We start from the raw sequence: 22,204 nt of genomic DNA on the forward strand, positions 1-22,204 counted from the left end.
AATAAAATATTTGTAAGACTCAGTGTGAATTCATACAGTTTTAACTGCTACTAGCAATTGAGGACACATCGAAATATTGTGTTACCTGGGTAAAAAAAAAAAAAATACAAGTCGTATGTTCACATTTATATTTTCATAGGAATACATAGGAAGCACATCTTTCCTTTGGCACAAAATCCTATACATCAAGTATACAATTTGTGATTAACATCAGTCGTAATCCAAGTCGAATCTACATTTAGTGGCGTTTTCCAAAAATGTTTACAAAGGCCTACCCTAATTATGACAGTCACTGCATCTTTTTACAAGGCCGTAAGTACGTCAGGCAATGAATTGGACAGAACGTCTTACACATCAAGGGCGGAAGCTGCTGACAAGGCACAATTTTTATCTAGAATGTCTGTTAATACTTCAGAGCAGCGTGTAGTGTCTGCTAGAGTTGGTATATATATATATATATATATATATATATATATATATATATATATATATATATATATATATATATATATATATATATATATATGTACACACATGCATAAAGGCAATGCTACGAAGGAAAATGAAATGGAGGTGCATGGCACTGAGCCTTTCGACTTACTTGTCCTTTACTTAGTTAAGTAAAGGGCAGTAAGTCGAAAGGCCTAGCACCACTCCGTCGTTTCAGTTTCTTTCGTGGCATTGCCTTTATATATACAGTATGTTCATCTCGTTCCATATTTTCGTGATTCAGTTATACATACATACACACGCATATGTATATATATATATATATATATATATATATATATATATATATATATATATATATATATATATATATATATATAGAATATATAGTTGGCATGAGTTTTCGGGAGTAGAGAAGCAGTTGCGTATTATCGCATAATTAAGAATTTCACTCTGTAGGCTTATCTTTAACGTACAGCATATATCACGTGAAAGTAATTAGTCTTATAAGGTATTTCTATTTATTCGTGAAATTGAATGGAATTACGCTTGTCTTTAATGTAAAACATAGATCAAGTAAAGCAGTTTGTTTCATTACAGTATTTCTGTTTATTCGTAAAATCGAATGGATCTACTTTATTATTGCAAATCATGTTTTCTCGGCTTTATACTGCTATTTTTCTAAAGGTTTTATCATTCAGTGTAGCCATGTCATGATGTGCATTAAATACTAACAGATTAAATACAACAGATTATCCTTGACACATATTTTGCTTCAAATCTTCACTTCATTGGGGACAGGATTGATAAAAATTACCGCATTCACTTAATCTTAGAATCTGAAGATTGTAACAAAGTATGAGTTCAGAAATGAAGTACCATAGACATATATACCTATAATACACCAATGATTAATGATTTTACCTGAACTACAATGAGACGGACAACACAAAAGAGAATACCCGTACTTAATGTAAAGATTGAGTTAAAATTAATACCTGATGCTGTGTCTTTTGCATTTGTACTAGATGGGACCGTGTGAGCATTTTCATACAGCTTTTACGTAAAAGGAATCAAAGTAGAAACTCTTGCTGTGTCTAATAAAAGTTCTGAAGTACTTGTAACGACTAGCATTTTAACTGTTCTTACCATTCAATTCCGTAGAGGGTTAGTGCCGTCAGTGCACTTCATGCGGTGTACTGTAGGCATTACCTAAGGTTCTTTGCAGCGTCCCTTCTGCCCCTAGCTGCTACCCCTTTCATTCCTTTTACTGTACATCCTTTCATATTCTCGTTCTTCCATCTTACTTTCCACCGTCTTCTAACATTTGATTCATAGTGCAACTGCGAGGTTGTAGGAAAACACAAGGAGTAAGTGCAAGCAAAAACTTGCTGATCTCTTTAGAATCAGGATTTGGTGGGTCCTGCTTAGAATTATCTCTATTTGAAAATACGGGGGTGTACAAAGTATTCGTAATTCCAGCACTGATCCTTTAGGTTACGCATGAAATTCCGCTGTTAAAACTGGGGTGTGAAAATGATTAAGATTTCCTCTCTCTCTCTCTCTCTCTCTCTCTCTCTCTCTCTCTCTCTCTCTCTCTCTCTCTCTCTCTCAGACACACTCACATGCCAGAGATCCGTAATGCTCCAACAGTACATTAAACAGAACAAGACAGTGATTTTTCCTCAGCTTGAGACTTGAGAAGATATTTTACATTACACAAAGAACTTACATCTAACAATTACCATCTTCCTGAGAATCAGTGTGAAAATCCTCCCTACATGAAGAACCGGCACCCATATATGAATCATCATCAGCTGATAAAACGTCCTGCGAGAAGGCACTGCCATCTGGCGACGAAATATCACAACGAGGATTGTATCTCGATGTGAAGTCCTTCAAGTAAGCACTGTTTTCATTGTTTTCAAGTATATATGGATGTGATCTGAAGAATGGGCAACATGAGACAGTGCTACCATCTGGAGCTCTTTGGGCTTCATGTTTATCGTAACTTATAATATACTTCTTAATTCCAGGAAGATTACTCCAAGCTGGCTCTTGTAACGATAGAGCATGTCTACCAAATCTAAGGTCGTGGCTTACACATTTACTATTAAACTGTGTTTCTAAGTGGACGTCAGTTTCACTATAGCTGTGAAACCTTTTCATAGTAAGAGGTTTAGAAAGGAAGTCGTTAGCACAATGAGTCTTTGACATTTCACGAAATTCACTATCATATTTCTTTGTATCTGGATTATGCGCAAAAGAATATTTAAAGAGATGAGGCATACTTCTGAAATGAACATTTTCTGCACAAGAACACTCCTCCATCATTGAGGAGTCACGATAATTACTCTTGTGATGACGACTCGAGTAAGAATTATATCTCGGCTGGTAAATTCTGTCCTCATTAAAATGATCTTCAAGAACGTTTGTCATTTGTTCAAAAACTCTCTTTGCGAAAAGCAGGGAGGAATGAATAGATTCCATGTCTTTACATTTTTCTGAAAAGTAACGTAAATGAAATGCTGCATTATCTTTACATTGATTACCATGTGATGTCACATCTACTGGATAATTTGACCTGCAGAATCCATCTACTTGCAATGAACTCCGATGAAAAAGAGACTTAAGATGGCATGAGCTCTCTTTCGACCAGAAATCATTTTGAGAGTTGAGGTGCCTTTTTTCATTCGAATAAGTCTTGCGAGAAGAGATTGTTGAGCAGAAATTACTGTGTGAGGTATCTGGTAAAGTACTTTCTGTTTGGATGTAAATATCTGGCACTGAAAAACTTTTAGCAGGTATTAAAAACTGCACTGGGTAAATAAGACCCATGAAGCTATCATCCAGAGACGTGCTATTATAATTGCCTTTATCCTTAGATTTAAAAACTTCTTGGTGTTTTCTATTAGTGTCAGATTTTTGCTGATAAGAAGCAGCGATGGAAATGTCTGGATTCGAGTTGTTTACTCCTCTGTGTGGATGTTGGCAGTTCCCTGCCTTTTTATTTTGTAATGTCGAGCCTTTCCGTTCATTTTTGGCATTCACATAATGTCTTATTTCCTTTGCCATCTTTATTTTAACCGTAGGTTTCTTGCTTGTCCTCGTTACATTACACAGAGGGGCATTCATGTACAGATGTTTCTTTGGGTCATTTCCTTCATTATTTGTCAACAGCTGCTGTGGCCTCGCTGTAACTGACATATCCAGATACTTCTGAGACTGACCCTCAACGTTTCTAGGGCGCTCAGTTCCCCTTTGTTCCAGAAAATCTAGGCATATCTCCGTTGGGAACTCGTGAATAACGGGCTGATGCAAGCTAAAGGACATGCACTTCTTCGAATTAAATCTGCCATTGCCTCGTGGGTGTCTCGCTGCTCCTCTGCACAATTCATTCTTACAGGAGTACGCCGTGACGTCACATCTTGCTTCCGGGTCGGAAAAGTCTAAAGGAAGAGGAGGGATACTGTCTGTCGGAGACTGGAGCGTCTCTCCATTTTCGGATAACTGTAGGATTGTGGTCGACTGGGACCAGAAGGAATCTCCACGCGCCCGAAACTCCGAGGATTCGTCGTCAAGATGGTTCCCGTTGGTCATGAGTTCGGCGTAAGTGTCACTGGGAGGCAGACTGCATTTCGTGAGTGTCCCCATGCAGCTCCTGACCCCGTTTTCTCCTTCGTGGTCCTCAGTCTCTTCTGAAATTGAAATTTGAGGAAGATTTAAATAAAATTTTAGAATGTAAATGGATTTGTCTGGTCTAAAATACTTAACCACCCGGCCATCATCATAATCAGGGTTCCGAAATAAAAATTATATATATTAATAATGTAACCAATTATTGAGGCACATTTTCTTGGTAGATTTCTGCTTAATGACAATAATTATTGAATTTTTCTCCCTTTAAAATCTAAAACATTGAAAGCATTAATGACAGTAAAAATTATCTGAATTATAACAATATTAAGAAATAAGTTTTGAATATTTTTACAATGAAAGTTGGGATGCACTTAGCAATCCTACAGTGTTGAAAACAATAATAAAGGTGAAATTATCTGAATTATACAAAGATTAAAGAGATATGTCACGTATATTTATACAATGAAAATCGGGATGCATTTACCATTCACCTGACTTTTCAGTCTACAATTTAAGAAAACACAGGAATGAAGGTCACTCGGGTCATCAACAGCACAGGTTAACTCCTCCAGGTGTAACATGATGCTCTGTTTGGAAAAAAAGATCCTTCAGGATTCGCTCAAGAAATAAATGAAAATTTTGGGGCTGAGAGTTTACTGGAACAGCCTCCCTGAGGATGCCGTGCAATTGGAATTTCAGAAGTTCAAGTGAAGGTGCAATGAATTGCTACCCTGATACAATTCTCCTTGTATTTTAATACAATTCTCCTTGTATTTTCATAATTTACTTATATCTTCATCTATTTATTTATTAATTTGTTAATTTATTTTTTTTCTTTTTTAATAAGTGATCTCTTCTTTCAGTATTTCCCACTTCCTTCTGTTACCCCTTACTAATGAACACCATAATATTCTTTGGAAGCCTGAATTTCAAGTCAGTGGCCCCTGTGGGCTTGTTCCATATGAATAGAGTTTATTTCCATAATAATAATAACATAATAATAATAATGATAATAATAATAATAACTATGAAATATTTTCAATAGATGCTGTTTACTCTTACTTGTTTGTGACACAGCTGTTAAACAGCAGACATAATACTTTTAAGAGGCTCACATGATTTGAGCATTAACTTCCAAAGAAGTTTTCCTGTACCAAAACACTCTAAAATATTGTAAAAAATTAGGAATAAAGAGAAGCAATCTAAATCGAAAATATAACATGTTGAATAAACATATTTACAGGTTTAGTTTTAATGCATTTCTGATGTATTATTTTTCTGCTTCAGATGAGGTCCAGTGCATTGTCATCATACCTGAGTACCAAGAGCGATGTCAGAGTAAAAAAAAAGCCTAGCAACCATTTAAAAAAACACGCACACACACACATATATATAAATATATTTTATGGTTGCTAGGCACCTTTATTTTTACTTCGCCATAGATCTTGGTACTTGGGCATAATGATAATACATTGGACCTACTTATATACACACACACATACACACATATATACATATGAAATATATACATATTACCCTAAGTATAACCACGACTTTTTTTTTTATTACTACGTAGGTACCAAAAACACTGAAGGGTCACCTGCAATTTCGACACAGCTCTCTGATGAAGATAGCGGAAATAACGAAATGCCCACTCAAGACACAACTACCTGGCATCCTCAATAAGGCGACATCCTTAAAGGATGGGCCTTTCGTACCTGCAGGACAGAAGCCGCGCTGAAGAAGAAGCGTCCTACGGGGCGGTTGTGGAAGAAACTGCTGCACAGGAAGACCAGTTCTCCTACCAAGGTAAAGGCGCGTTGTACTTGGCTCCTTCTGGAAATTGAGAGCGCGGGTGAGGTCCCCATTCCATTTACTATAGTATAAATCTATTACTGTACCTCCTTTCATATTCCTTTTCGTCCATCTTACTTACCACCCTCTCCTAACAACTCATTCATAGTGCAACTGCTTTGAGGTTTTCCTCCTGTTGCACCTTTCAAACTTTTCCTGTCAATTCCCGTTTCAGCGCTGAATGACCTAATTGGTCCCAGTGCTTGGCCTTTGGCCTAAATTCTACATTCAATTCTATTCAGTTCTATAGTGTAAATCTAATTATTGTGTTTATATCTAAATGTTCTTGTAAAATGGAGACTTGTTAGGTGTACTTGTCTCCTTCTGGAAATTCAGATCGCAGGTAAGGACTTCATCTCTTTTACTGTAGTGTAAATCTAATAATTGAGGTGATATCTAAATGTTCTTGTAATCTGCAGACAACTTGTCTGGCGCAGGAATTGTGTTAAAGTCTGTTCCATACTTTCTTTCATCTCTTGTTATGTGCTGTTATGTTGGTTGGTTTAATTACTTATAGTCCGTACTGTCTATTGTTGTCTTGGATTTACTTGCTGCAGATTAATTTCCTAATGCATAAATACGAGTATATACTATATATCATATATATATGTATGTGTGTGTCTGTGTATAAATTTATATATATATATATATGTGTGTGTGTGTGTGTATGTGTATATATGTATTTATAGTATATATACAGAGAGAGAGAGAGAGAGAGAGAGAGAGAGAGAGAGAGAGAGAGAGAGAGAGAGAGAGAGCTAAATAGACAGATAGAAGCACAAAATTTTATATCGCTCTTTTAAAACACCGTCTAAGCTATGGAAGGTAAACAGCTCAACACAGTAAGGGTTGCAAATTTGTAAACAAACGGGAAAAAAATAATATAAAAACTTAAAGATAATGTTATTTAATGTACAGTGGTTAGGACATCAGAATTCTGTTTATTGGGCCTTCATAAGGGCACGCATGTACTGTATAACGCGATTAAATTACTTTTTTGGTATTCAGATTAAGTAATGAAAACAGGCGAGAATTTATATTATTTTTTTTTATTAGACACCACTTTTCAAGAATATTAACCATGACTGAATAACATCATATCCGTACAGTTTGTGTGAAAAAAAAATAACAAAAAACCATCCTATGAATTCAATTATATTAAGCAAAGTTATAAACTTGCTGCCCACATTTGTGTCGATAAGAATGAAAAGCCAGACTAAGAAAGCACGAAGTTCTATTACAGGTGTATTCTGATCCCTTTCTTAATCATTTTTTCAGTAACAGTCGCGAAAGACAGACAGTGTTCCCTCCAACAGTGTTATTTTTTTTTTCTTTTTATTAGCATGAAGTTATTCACGAAACGTCTCAAATTTCGACAGCTTTATCAAATAGCGTAACGAGCCCCAAAAATCATTGGCAGCCAAAATTATATTTTATTTCAGTCATGGTGGTCGATTTTTCCTTTCTCTGTGGCATCAACCTAATCTTAATTTTTATATTTTTTTCCTTTCTCTGTGGCATCAGGCAATTGCTAATCTTAATTTTTATATTTTTTTCTTTCTCTGTGGCATCAGCCAATTGCTAATCCTAATTTTTATATTTTTTCCTTTCTCTGTGGTATCGACCAATTGCCAATCTTAATTTTTATATTTTTTTCTCTCTCTGTGGCATCAACCAATTGCTAATCTTAATTTTTATATTTCGTTCCTTTCTCTACGGCACCAACCAATTGCTAATCTTAATTTTTATATTTTTTCCTTTCTCTGTGTCATCAACAAATCGCTAATCTTAATTTTTATATTTTTTCCTTTCTCTGTGTCATCAACAAATTGTTAATCTTATTTTTATATTTTTTCTTTCTCTGTGGCATCAACCAATTGCCAATCTTAATTTTTATATATTTTTTCCTTTCACTGTTGCATCAACCAATTGCCAATCTTAATTTTTATATTTTTTTCCTTTTTCTGTAACATCAACCAATTGCTAATCTTAATTTTTATAATGTTTTCTTTCTCTGGGGAATCAGCCAATTGCCAATCTTGATTTTTATATTTTTTTTTTCCTTTCTCTGTGGCGTCAACCTATTGCATCGCAAGGAAGCTTATCTTAACCTTAATAGTAATAAAAAAAAGTTATTCATACTCACAAAACATTTTTAGTCTCGGGGTGGGGCAGGGTAAAATGCAGCTGACTCAGCCGCTGTACATTACGGAGGAACAGAGTGGTGTTGCAAGTCGCCAACAACAGCAACCAAATCATCACGATGGTTGACAGGGGCCAAGCCTCCCCGACGGGCATCCAGTGAGAGGTCACAGCGTATTGGTGGATGTTCTGGACGCCCCAAACGAGAATGCCCAAGAGCATTGAGAGCACTGGTTTAAAAGGAGATATGACATTAAGGTTTGAATACCTCGTGGAAGATTTTTTTAACTTATCTGATTGCATGCAAGAGGAAAAATCAAGACGGAAAATCCTTCGTTGATGTGGTCTGATGTTAACCAAAGTGAAGCTTGTAAGTTACCATCACAATGATAATAACTTGATGATATAGCAAAGTCAGAATTACACTCAGTACTCACAGAGAACTAACGCAGTCGTCAAGCGCAAAATCAAAATGAAAATTCTTCTGTTGATTGTGATCACTATAATATAAACTTGATGCTATAGCAGCATCATAATTCGACTCAGTACTTACAGAAAACCAATGCAGTCGTCAAGTGCACCGTCAAGAAGAACGAATTGTTTGGAATATCTGTTAAACGGTAATACCTCACCAACTGCTGACTAATTCCCACGCCAATACTCATGGCAAGGCAGGAACTGATGCCTGCCATTATCTCAGCATTATACCTCTGAAACGAAAACATTATAATACTAAAGTTTCTTAAGGGTAAGTTTGATGAATATACATATAAAAATTATATTTTTACAAATTATATATATCACAAAAACATTAAAATTATGAATTTCATCTCTACGGGTCCAGAGAGACGTCTTTCCATTAACTTACTTCGATTGACCACCAGGCCACAGAAGCAAACAACACATTAACAGCTCCGTAACCTGTGCACTTGATCATGTGTATCTGAATGTGAAGAACCTTGAACCGATGGGACAATAGGGTCACTGTCGTAAGCATTATCAGAAAAGACAGCGAACAACAGAGGCCAACGGTTATCATACTGGGAGGCAGGTGTCTTGATTTCTGAGGTAAAAACGAGGTGTGCTGGATTAATCACTGTTTAAATAAATGTAAATGCCATTGCAATCAAACCGTGAAAGATACTTAGGCGACTAGGATCAGTGGTTATACTGCAAGTCCTAACCAATGGCAATCGTTCACAAAAGCACAGACTGACCCCAGCCTTGAAATGGAACATTTCGGTAGTTATTTTCTCTTGAGAAGAATGCCACAGTACACCCTAAGCTTGTGAAGTTTGTAATATGGTGATCTAACAAATGTTGAGTTGCAAACATGATGTGTTTCTCAAACCATAGTTGTTCATATTCAAGGCTTTACTGCCATTATTACTATTCTGGTGTGAAACTGTTGCTAGATTTCCACCAGAGCTAATAAGACGTACATAGGCGGAAATGGCTGTGAATTTTCATCAAAGGTCATATATAAATATTCACAGCTAACGATCAATGATACTTCGATACACCATGACATTTAAATTATATCAATATAGTAAAAAGAAACGACTCTAATAAAAATTAATGAAGCAAAAATTGCGTAAACAGAAGAATTGGTGACAAAGCGAAAATCAGTTATTCAGTAAATAAAAAAAGTTATGAAAAATCAGTAAGCAGACAAGCGTGATGTTACATACATTTTCGGACCTATGATGATTCCGCTGCGTGAAAGAAAAATTTTTTGTTAATATATGTAAAAAAAATAGTAGTCTGTTTATAATCAAATACATAGAAAAAAAAAACTCAGGTTGAGGTAAGGAGTCTCATGCTACCGCTCACAACAAAGTTAAGAAGAGTTAGTATTAAGTGTTAATATTTCACGGCCGAATCATAAAACAACAAAAACAACAGTTGTACTACAGCCATTCACCAAATTTGTTTCTGGCGTCCATGGCCCCTTCGCAAGTAGCAGAGTAAAGAGGCCTTGACCTTGACACAAGCATGTGTATGTTTCATGGCTGGTAACCTGAAGTTCACAGTGAGCGAGATTCCACACGATTCTGTTATTCATTAACTCTGCCTTCCCACATCTAGCCTGCCATGCCATTTGCTTCCCACTGCTGCCAATCCATGAAGATCAATAATTAGATAGTACATGCTGCTTCCTGCTCATTTTGGCATTACAGATGAAAAGTTCCATATTGTGTTAATATCATATTAAATACAATTAACTGCTTATGTCAGTAGAGAAACATGCCCAGAAGCAGTCACATATAAATTAGAAATATACTTTCCATCAAAATTCGAACGCAAGATTAGGCAAATGAAACAATTAGCAGTGCATGTCGATAGATACATATGCCCAGAAAACCGTCACTCATGTCATAAATTAAGAATATATTTTCAATGAGAACACGAGCGCAAGGTTATTAGGCAAATGACACGAAAGAATTCACGGAAATAAATCACAAGGTCCCTTTTCGCCTCTCCAGAAAAAAAATGGTTATTAAGCAAGGCAAGTGAGACGAAACTGGAATGTAGTACAGACCTATTGCCGAGCAATGCTGGAATGTCCGGAGACTTGAAGTCGATGAGACTTGACACGGTGGCTGGTATATCCCAAGAGCCTTCCACACGCCGAGAAGCAGATTCGATTATCTTCGAAGATATCAAAGGACCTCTAACTAAAGATGACTGTCGAGGACGAGAATGACCTTGTTGGTTGGTCACTAGACTCACTATTTCCACTAGGGGGTTTCTCAGTATGACAGGGACCTCTTCACTGTTTCTGAAGACAGGTAATCTAATATAATTCCAATTATTAGCAAAGAAGCTACTAAATTTAAATGTGGGTAGCTTATATGCTTATATATATATATATATATATATATATATATATATATATATATATATATATATATATATATATGTATGTATGTATGTATATATATAATTATATGTATATATATAATATGTATATATATAATATAATTTATATATATGACTGCACTTGTGCTGTTTTTGCGCTTCATAGTTAAATTACCAAGTCGAATCGAAAGCTTCAAAATATAGGTTTGAAACATTTTCAGAAGTTCAAAAAGAACCTGGAATATAATTGATTTACGCTGTCAGCAACAATGAAAAAAACAAGCTATTTAAATCTATCATTAAATTAAGATAAGCGTTTGAATGTGAGAAATCATGTTAACAAAATATTACTTCAGTTTGTGCGAAGAATATAAAAGATAAAAGGATACCAAATAACAAATACAAAATGAGAGACCAAGTGAAAAAAATCCATCACATTTTCCAGTGGGTACCAGCGTTTATAATATACCTCCCGTTACGGGGGTAGTGCCGTCAGTGCCCCTCATGCGGTAAACTGTAGGCATTACTTTGCCTTCGGCCCCTGGCTGCAACCCCTTTCGTTCCTTTTACTGTCTCCTTTCATATTATCTTTCTTTCATCTTGGTGGAAACTTTCCATCCGTCTAACAATTGATTCATAGTGCAACTGCGAGGTTTTCCTCCTGTTACACCTTTCAAACCTTTTACTGTCAATTTCCGTTCCAGCGCTGAATGACCTCATAGGTCCCAGTGCTTGGCCTTTGGCCTAAATTCTATATTCAATTCAATTCAGTTATGATATACCAAATAATAAACTCAAAATGAAAGAGTTTCAAGTTAAAAAATAGCAAGCACTTACTTGAGCATTCCCGCGAAGGAATTCCCCAAGATCGCGCTGAGCTGAAGATAGGCCACAACACCAGTTCCATACGAAGGAATTTCATTCGCCTCGGTCTTATTCAGCAGCGTGTGCGATTTGTCTCGTCTCTCTTTTCCTTTATCATGTTTTGTGTCTCTTCTTAACTTTCTCATCCGAATTTCCACAGCTATGCGTTGGTCGCGAAGGTCGTTTCTGGATTGAGACAGTTAAGGGAAAATTTTAGGCTGTTATGTTATGCTTTATTCAGATGTTACGTCTATATGTTTAAGTTGCTGTATATTTCATTGAATGTTCAACTCGTGTTAAATATATGTATATATATACATATATATATATAAATTATATATTATATATACATGCATGATGTATACATGTATTATACATATATATCTATATATATATATATTATATATATATATAATATAAATATATATATAAAATATATATATATATATATATATTTATATATATATATATATATATATATATATTATATATATATATATATATATTATGTATATATATATATATATATATATATTTGTGACAGTTTTTCTTCTCCTGATTTCTTCAAAATGGCATCTCAAGAACTTGGTTGAACTAAGCTTTTCCAGGAAATTATCTCTCATGAATATGTATTATCGAAAAAGACTTAACTCACCCATAAAAGCTAACATTTCGTCCTTGTGGATCATCCAGGGACTCATTCACTTTAGCAAAGTGGCTGCTTCTGTTATTCTCCTGCTCTTCCATATTTATGCCGATGTTGTCCTTATAATCTTCAGCCGTATCCTCTGAAGAGGAATTTGGGTTCATGTTTGACCAAAAAAACTTTCCTTGTGGCCCATCAAAGCTCTGAACTTTCACAGCCAGATGAGGCAAGTGAATGGTGGCATTTTCGCCCGGGTGAAGTTTTTTCATATATCTGCTTAGATATTTCCTAACTCCTTCCATCATCCTCCAGGTATCCTGTGAAATTAAGAAAGTTAGTCGCCTTGGAATGATCCGACATTGCAGTGCATTACCACTTACTTCCTTAAAAATCAAATGCTATATTCCAGGACAATTGAAATCCTTAAAAATCAAATGCTAAATTCCAGGACAATTGAAATTCTTAAAAATCAAATGCTATATTCCAGGACAATTGAAATGAGAAATTTGTCATTTTGGTTAATCATATCTGTTTCTTAAGTTTATAATTTAGATCTCTTTTCAGCATTTTTATCTTAAATGTAATAATTTCTCATTAGTGTGAAACTAAAAAATCAGAAATATAAAATACTCCCGCATGCTTAGGATATCTTTTGAAATCATTGTTGATTTTCAATCTCAGAAATTATTTATAACCTAGATCATAAATAATCTCATTCCTAAAGTTAGAAGTATCTGTACTCGAACTCATCTAATTTTGAAAACCAATGACTTACCATTATTAGCAATGAATTTTTCTCCTTGATAATTGTCTGGATTATTCTGAAGAATGAAGAGAAAGACATGAAGTCTTCTGGCCCCTTCTGGAACATGCTGATGATGTCAAGGACGGATCGTCCCTCTCCTGGTAAGAGAGAGGCGCTGTGTTCTTCCAGAATCCTCTGGAAATCCCTCACAAACTCCTCTTTCTTGGTCAAGTCAGTAGACTTGTAACCTCTTCCATAAAGGAGTAATTGCTGGAAAACAATAAAAACAATTTTAGCTATGTGAGGCAAGAAAAATTGCAAGGTTGTCCAAACCGAATGATTAAAAGAAATTTGAAGGAACTTTTATGGTGATGTTAGAAACAAACATCCAAGCATATTACATAAATGCTCAGTGTGGTCTGAAATGTTTGTTGGATATTGAATAGTCTGTATTGACATGCTGTTAACAAAAATTGAGTCAGTCAAATAGAGAAATTCGAAATTTAAAGAGTAAGATAGCAAAAACTCATAACAGAAATTGAGTTCATTCAAGGTAGATATCTTCCATAGAATTTGTTGACTGATACCAAAAGCTGAGAAAACACTGTAGATGGAATAAAACTTTAAGCTTGTCAGCATCAGAAAAGGGAGGTTCAATATCTTTAAAACTAACATTGATGTACCGATATAACAGTAAGCACAGAGCCCATCTTTGAAACGAAAATGGCTAAATGGTTTGGTAAGAACCTAAAATGGTTCAAAGGAACTTCACTGGTCCATTGGATTTCAGAGATTGGTGACTGACTGATGTAAAACAAAGACTAGAAGCCACAAGTGGAAGCAGACTGCATAGGTGGAAGCAGACTACTACCACATGAATCTGCTTTCTCACCATTTTTAGTAAGTTTCTCCTGAGTATTGTAAATGAACCCCTCAAAAAAAAAACACACACACACACTCTATACTGGAGTGTTTATGTAAAGAGCTTTGATTGCAAGGCATAATATGGGAATGATAATGTAATGTAAACCAAAGGTGTGAAATATTCAGTCTTTTCGGATATTTAGAGATGGAGAGAATCTGCAAAGAGCATACCAGGCCATTGAATAAAAGGGCTGCGCCTTAGAGATATATCTAGAATCAGGCTGCCCTTGCCAGTCCTATCTCAACAGGTGGCTGGAGCCTTTATGAATAAACTAGGCTAGTGGTTTAGAGGTCATGACATAAGCAATATCCCAAGCAAGTTGGGACACTGTGAAATTCCACTGTGCCTCTCTTGTCGTAATGGGTAAACTCAGTGTACCTGGAGTAATTTGTATCTTTGGGATCGTCATACCCTTAGAAAATATCTCTAAACTATAGGAAGTGAAGGCCATTTGTCGGCTCCATTTCACTGCTTGACCCTGAAAAACCAAACCAAATAAAATGAGGACTTTGGTCCCTTTATTAGGGAACTCTTATAAGGAATGTATAATACTTCTCTCTGCTATGCAACGATAGCATAGTCTGTGAGAAAGTATGCCAGTCTCCTTGATAACCAAGTCCGGTGATCCCTGTACATTTAGCAGGTTGTGGCCCATAATCCTAGCTTTAGTAAATTAGTTTATTAAAGTGGAGTTTGCCAGGATGGCGAGGTGGGTTCAGGGTGTCAGCAGTGTATTGGAGGATGAGGTGTACAGTCTTTTTAAAGTGCACTCATTAGTGAATTACTTTTTCCAAATATGTCGGAGCACTAGCTTGTTGGACTTTGCTAGCAGTGATTTCACCGACGAGTCTTTCAACCACTTTGTACTCTTTATTCTTTCGGTTTGAGTTTTCTGAAAGAAAACTATTGTGCCGGCTTTTGTCTGTCCGTCCGCACTATTTTCTGTCCGCCCTCAGATCTTAAAAACTACTGAGGCTAGAGGACTGCGAATTGGTATGTTGATCATCCACCTTCCAGTCATCAAACATACCAAACTGCAGCCATCTAGCCTCAGTGGCTTTTATTTTATTTAAAGTTAAATTTAGGATAATCGTGCTTCTGGCAACTATATAGGATAGGCCACCACGGCCGGCTGCAAGTTTCATGGGCCGGGGCTCATACAGCATTATACCGAGACCACCGAAAGATAGATCTATTTCCGGTCGCCCTGATTATCCGCTGTACAGAAAACTCGATTGCTCCGAAGAAACTTCAGCCCATTTTTTACTTGTTAAAGTTAAAGGTCACTACGATGTTCTTATCAACACCGTTGTACTTGTTGTTTGAGAGAGGGAGTTCTTACCATAGCCTAAAATACATCTGGTAGTTTTCCTGACAACAGCAGGTCATTTCAGTTCTTTATGCTTGCTGGCCTGACTGTTGCAGCGTGAGTGGACGTTGCAGATGCAGGTGCCAATGGTAGACTCAAGATGGTAGTTTGAAGGGTATCCAATAGCACCATGAAGGCAATGTCCGAAGTTTGTGGTCTGGACAAAGAAATAAGTTTGCATTTACGTACGCATCTTATCATTGCGAAATGATTACAGTTATGTTTCAGAGCACCGGATTTTTTTCTTCATAAATAGTGCTGAACATCCGAGTTGAATAAGAAACTCGAAGAACATCACATCTAAAAATATAAACCTTTGTTGTTTGTAGTCTTCGTAAAACACTGAAATCTGTTGCTACTGCGTGCTCATTACTCACTGTCTTGATATATTCTAAAGGTCCATATATGCAAGAAGAGAAGTTTGCTAGATCCCAGAACGATGTCAGATTCTGCATATGGAGCTTGCACCGGCGAGTAGCTTTCCCTTTGTAGCCTTTGGGACATGAATGCACATCCTCCTCGTTAACCTAGTGGAACATAAACAAATATCTGAGGCACTGAGTGTAATAATTACTTCTGTTTCTAAAAAGCACCAAAGAGGTGCTGTGAGAAAAAATATTGGAAGCGTTTATAAACGTTACATATCTGAAAGAGAAACCTTCTAAAGAATTGGTTATGTCCCTTCAAATGCAAACTTTACAGCTTCTTCGGACAATTTTTACTTAACTTTCAGTTTCTGGATCTTGTTTAGTTTCTGTCGACTCATGTAGATCTTTACTTGCAGCTACGTATTGATGAGTTCTATTAGAGAATAATTGCTGAGACAAAACTGCATGAAATTATGTAATAAACCTAGCTAAGATAGATGTTAAATTTGGAGTTCTGATGGCGTTAATCCGCTTTGAATATTGTTCTTGCAGCGGTATCTGACTGCAGGTCTGCAACACAACTTTACGATACCTCTAAGTTACATTTAAACATTTGAAAAGCTGCTAAATTCAAACCGGTGTCAGGTGCCATTGTATTCCATACTCTCTGCGTTCTGGACATGTAAGAGTCTCTTGCGTGATGACTCTGACAGCAGCCACGTCTAATGCTGAGTCATATCTCGTCCCAGGGATCCAGTCCATATCTTCTTGTTCTTTCACCATGCAGTTTATCCGGAGGTTTTTCTGGAACGAGGTCAATTTGATAATTTGCATTGTCTACTATTTGTTCTTATAAAGTGACACGAAGCCAGTTATCACGAGAGCTTGTACCTGATGAGAAATTAAAGAAAAAAGTAATTTCTTTTATTGTATCGTTTTCAGCAAATTGTATACAAAATCCTGCAGTACAATTATTTAATGACTCATTTTAGTAATGCATCTGAGAATAATTTGGTCACAATATCTGGAACTATATATGTTTAATAAAGCATGACCACCATCATGAACACTATTTTCCTACAAAACGTATTGTACTATTGGAAATTATTATAATTCACTTTTTCATGCATGAAAGTGTAAATACTACCTCGTGAATAATTGGTACATATTGACTTAAATTATTTTCATCATCTGGAATGTCGACATTATTATCATTCTTGTAGTTTACCTGTTGTTAACTAATTTGGTTACTGCGTAACACAAGAGCAGCTCCTTACTACCATAAATTTGTACTTAGCCCAGTCAGCCTTATATTAAGACCGAATACTTCTCGAATTCATGTAGCAAATGTTACAGTGAATGCTTAGATATTGCCGCTCTTTGCTAGAAATTACTGTTTTGAAAGTTCTGGTATTAGGTTCGTCTAACTTGCCCCTGACACACTGTTAATCGTGGTATATTTAAAAGTCTAGTTTACTGTATGCTAAGATGGCAATATCTAGTCTCCTCGCTTTCAGGAAATGCTTCTTTGACTAAATACATTTCATTACGTCAAAAAAAAAAATTGTGTATGTTTAGCTCGAGGGAGTAAACGAATTAAAAAGAAAACCCAACTGCTCATGGGAAAACTTCATCTACTGCCTGCATATTTCATTATTTTATATTTCTTAATTCAACTTCGTTTCACACACACACACACACACACACACACACACACACACCTACACACAAACACACACACACACACACACACACATTCTTGACTTCCGAAAACTCAGATAAAAGACATTGTTTTCTTACCGTGACATTGAAGAGGTCAAGTCGAAACCCCCGTCTTGGAAGGAGATGAGTCTGGAACCTGGAAAAGCCATCTTCTGGCACCACCTTCCAGTGACCCACGTAATGATTGACGTCAATCCAGCCACGGTTGATCGTGAGGCAATCCAGGCTTGCGTTATCACCCTGTGGGAAGTTTCAGCGCAATGTTGTTATTGCTAAGTTTTAGACAGCAGGGGAATGCCACTACCTTCCTTGAATATCTTGTGCAAAAGAATATTCGGAATTTTTGAGTTTTTTTATGATAGGAATAGTTATGGAATTATTGTTTTCATGACTCAACACAGGAACGAAGTAGAGAACTTTTCATATTTCGACTATATTATATTTGAAATTAAATTCTTTTCCCTCCAGCTTTTTCAGTTAAATTTAAACAAAGGAATTACTACAGTATCGACCCTCTAAATACTTTCATGTGCATTTACTAAAATATGGAAAGAAAAAGAGTTGTAGAAAAACCTGGATATTTCCGATAGATTTTGTTGGAAATATAACATTCTCTTCCCAGCTGTTTTTTTTTTTAATAAAATCAAAGCAAAGGGATTACTACAGTACAGATCCTCTAAATACCCTAACCCCCTATTGCCGTCGGTGCGCCTCACGGGGTGCACTGTAGGCGTTACTAAAGGTTCTTTGCAGCGTCCCTTCGGCCCCTAGCTGCAACCCCCTTTCATTCCTTTTACTCTACCTCCATTCACATTATCTTTCTTCCTTCTTGATATCCACCCTCTCCTAACAATTATTTCGTAGTGCAGCTGCGAGGTTTTCCTCCTGTTACACCTTTCAAACCTACTTACTCTCATTTTCTTTTTCTAGCTGTGAATGACCTTATAGGTCCCAGTGCCTGGCCTTTGGCCTAAACTCTATATTCCATTCCATTCCACTCTAAACACCCCAACATTTATTTACTTGAAAAAGCAAAGACCTAGCAAGACTTGTGTATTTCGAATGGATTTTGTTTAAAATATGATACTCTTTTTCCCGAAATTTTTTAGCCATTGTTTTTACTTGGCATCCTGTCCCCTTCCCTGAAAGAATATTAGATGGTTTCAAATCATTTTTATCCGATCTTTCATACACAAATATCCTCACGCCTTAAGGGTTCGTAGGTGTAAAGAGGCACACGTATAAATAGTCACACTATTAAAAACTATTTCCTATGCTACAGCAGTCATCAGAAACATGTGGAAAATATTAATCGCAAGTCAAGTTTCAAGATAAAAGAGTTAGTATGAAACACTAATAGCAAACCATATGTTTTGCCATCCAACATAGAACATGACAGAACTACCATTCCAGACCTTATTTATGGACTGGGTGTAAGGCCTGAGCTCCAGTTGCAAAGAGTCGTTGGTTCCAGCGATGACGTTTCTCTCGACCACGTAGTGACGATCGGTAACTCGGCAAGTGTACGTTCCGTGATCAACTTCCTCAGGATCCAGCACCCTGGCAATGACTGTACAGGCATGTTCAGCGATTCCTTTTCGAGTTGCCACGAGTAAACGTGGTGTTCTCTGGTCGTACAAGCTGCAAGGAGTCATTGTTGAACTCCGTGATATTCATTTATAAATCCACTACTAGAATGTCCCTCTCCCAGTTCCCATGATTTTATTTCTCTTACATATTCTGTGTTCTGTTCAGTCTGTTTCATTTGCATTTTTAATTTACTTCTCCCTTGCTACACAATTATATGAATTTCAGTACCTAAAAATCCTAGTATACAATATTATCCAAACGGTTCCAGCGCCAGGTCATCAAACCACGCCTTCACAAATCAGAACTATAAATCATACCTGCAAATCGTTTTCAAATGACACAACACTGACAGACTTTAGTTACAAACCAATCTGAGACGTTGAAAGTGTAGAGGAGGTGGCCATCCTTATACCAAGACACTTCAAGGGTCTTTCCACCGTACACAGGACAAGCCAGCAACAGTACCCCAGCTTCATCGAATTCTGCAGAAACAGGCTGGAAGAAGACAAGAGTAACACTTAGAAGGTGGAATAATGGAAGTCCACACTTGCTGTAGTTATTAAATGTACACATATTTAGTTATTATCTTAAAACTAAAGGGCACTGAACCATAAAATGGCTTATGGGTCTTTGTCTCGCTTCTTTACTTATCCGAAAGAGAAAATTTTCTCGGATTTGGTTATCGAAATCTTGCAGTCTGAAAGGACACCAAACAAGAGATTTTCTCCATGCAATGAATATGATTGAAAATAGGCACTCAGAAGAATATTAGGAATTAATTAGAGGAATAGGATGTCAAATAACAGAATTAAAGAAGTAACGGGGGTTGCAGCCGGTCGATGAGTATGTTAGTTCTCACTCTGGAAGTGGCTAAGCCATGTGTATAAAAGACATGGAATAGTACGAGATACACCAGGGTGGGTTGCCCTTGGTAGAAGAGGTAGAAGTAGGCCAAGGAGACGTGGTTGAGGACAATGAGGCCGGAAGCAGGAGACAAGTGTTGGGGAGATCTGGAAGAGTTAGCCCAGGACAGAATGTGGTGGCGTGAGTTCATCGAGGCCCTATGCATCCCCGTGGGTGCCATAGGAAATGATTAATTGATTGATTAAATGAATAAAATAAGAAACTTGTTAGAAGCACTGCACAGGTGCCTCCAAAGGAGATTCCCATGCACGTGGTTATAAAACTGCATTTTCTTGTAAAAAAATGCGAATGTCAGTTTTTTTAAACAGCTTAGGAAGAATAACACCAGGCATACGTAGAATAGTTATGGAAAATTATTAATTTTGAGAAGCAGGTATGACGGTATTTTCATACCACTGTTTTTTTAAAAAGCCAACATACGAAATATTTGATATCTACGTCAATTTTTCTCATTTCTTACACAAATTTAACACCCTTACTCAAATTCAGCATCTGGAATTTTATTAAAGCGGTGACCCTTTGGAAGATACGTATTTAGCTATAAGCCTAGAATTCATCATCAAGTTCTTGTGTCCTCTGTGATGTTACGGCTACCAAACGCAAAATAAATTACACTTATTCTGTAACCTGTATTCTAAGACTAAAATTCTGAAAAGAGCAGGCTCCCTCCTCTGAGCCAGTCTTACCCCCACGGTCAGTTTAGGCTGAGCTGAAACCTGTACTTCAGCTTCAGGGAATTGTCGTTTCCACATCGATTCTTCCATTAGCCAGTTTTTGAGATACAGTCCTTTAATATCCAGACTGAAAATCAATTCCTGGGTTCTGAAATATAAGAATTATGAGGTGAGCTTCTGAGTGAGTATCGAAGGAGCAAGTTCATATATTTCACTACCGTGTATGTATTTCTCTCTCTCTCTCTCTCTCTACAGATATATATATATATATATATATATATATATATATATATATATATATATATATGAATATTTATTTGAATTGACAGTTTGTAATATTTCATATATACAGTATATGTTACAAGCTGTCACATTCTACTAAAATTATGTATATTATGAAAAAATGTGCAAATTCGTACGCTAACATAAAATAGCTTATTTTCTAGAATATAGATTGATAGAACCTAAAAAATAAAATTGCATCTGTTATTAATTATGCTTTCAGGGACACTGTTTTCCAATTTAATCATTGGCAGAGTTGGAAATATAATATATCATGCGTAGTACTTACTTCATTTGCACTTTAATTGCAGCGTCAGCAATTTTCTCTGTGATTCCTTCGTCGTGCAAAACTTGTTTAATCTGCGAAAAGGTGAGTTATTAACGTACTCTCTCTGTATCTGTTTAGGAAGTGCATGTTTATACTTTGTATAGAAGTAAATGAGAATGTAGTGTGTAATGTCACATGTTTAGTTTCTCTTCATTTTTTCATTTTATAGGATTTTCTCTTTAGCTTATCTTTATTGTTCTTACAAAGCATTATTATTATTATTATTATTATTATTATTATTATTATTATTATTATTATTATTATTATTATTATTATTATTATTCAGTAGATGAAACCTGTCCGTATGGGACAAGCCCAGAGGGGCCACTGACTTGAAATTCAACCTTCCATAGAATATGGCGTCCATTCGAAAAGAAGTAAGTTGTGGCTTTAAAACTAAGGGGGAATCTGAGTTTACTTTGAACTCATTTCAGTACATATAAAATGTAATGATATAAAACATTGCACAAATAGTTAATACTTACATAGGCACGTCTATATGTATACATAAAACTTAGTCATACACAAAATAATGCAAGTATATTACCTTTGCGATAGCCCAGTTCTTGCTATAATTGCGATGTCTTTGAAACTTTACTTGTATCAAGACGTCCCAGTCTTCTGCCAAAAGAAGGAAGAAAATTCATTATTCTGGGTTTTACAATAATGGACTCGCTACCTCCCGGCGAGAGGTTTTCATTAGAGAAATCTTAATTTAAACCTTTTTAGAGGTATATGTCGTGAATGCGTGAACAAAAATGTGCATTTATTATTCTTACTATTTTTATTTTATTTTTCATATGGTTTTATATTTTTATTC

General features: G+C 36.1%; 1 protein-coding gene across 1 annotated transcript in view; it reads right to left on the reverse strand.

Annotated features, from left to right (window-relative positions):
* Positions 1–2,050: 2,050 nt before the first annotated feature.
* Positions 2,051–22,204, reverse strand: part of LOC136837368 (uncharacterized) — a 59,174-nt gene continuing 39,020 nt past the window's right edge. Inside the window, exons 7-26 of the mRNA XM_067102123.1 lie at positions 21,932–22,005; positions 21,346–21,416; positions 20,787–20,922; positions 19,544–19,671; positions 19,002–19,227; positions 17,665–17,826; positions 16,501–16,668; positions 15,874–16,023; positions 13,233–13,472; positions 12,467–12,774; positions 11,785–11,997; positions 10,628–10,867; positions 10,010–10,199; positions 9,777–9,800; positions 8,954–9,148; positions 8,639–8,795; positions 8,090–8,315; positions 5,808–5,925; positions 4,574–4,676; positions 2,051–4,148 (exon numbers count right to left, since the gene is read on the reverse strand). Coding sequence (XP_066958224.1) covers positions 2,185–4,148; positions 4,574–4,676; positions 5,808–5,925; positions 8,090–8,315; positions 8,639–8,795; positions 8,954–9,148; positions 9,777–9,800; positions 10,010–10,199; positions 10,628–10,867; positions 11,785–11,997; positions 12,467–12,774; positions 13,233–13,472; positions 15,874–16,023; positions 16,501–16,668; positions 17,665–17,826; positions 19,002–19,227; positions 19,544–19,671; positions 20,787–20,922; positions 21,346–21,416; positions 21,932–22,005 — 5,093 coding nt within the window. The 3' untranslated portion in view covers positions 2,051–2,184. The remainder of the gene's footprint in view (positions 4,149–4,573; positions 4,677–5,807; positions 5,926–8,089; positions 8,316–8,638; positions 8,796–8,953; positions 9,149–9,776; positions 9,801–10,009; positions 10,200–10,627; positions 10,868–11,784; positions 11,998–12,466; positions 12,775–13,232; positions 13,473–15,873; positions 16,024–16,500; positions 16,669–17,664; positions 17,827–19,001; positions 19,228–19,543; positions 19,672–20,786; positions 20,923–21,345; positions 21,417–21,931; positions 22,006–22,204) is intronic.

The sequence above is a fragment of the Macrobrachium rosenbergii genome, chromosome 59, assembly GCF_040412425.1.
Source record: "Macrobrachium rosenbergii isolate ZJJX-2024 chromosome 59, ASM4041242v1, whole genome shotgun sequence".
Taxonomy (NCBI): Eukaryota; Metazoa; Arthropoda; class Malacostraca; order Decapoda; family Palaemonidae; genus Macrobrachium; species Macrobrachium rosenbergii.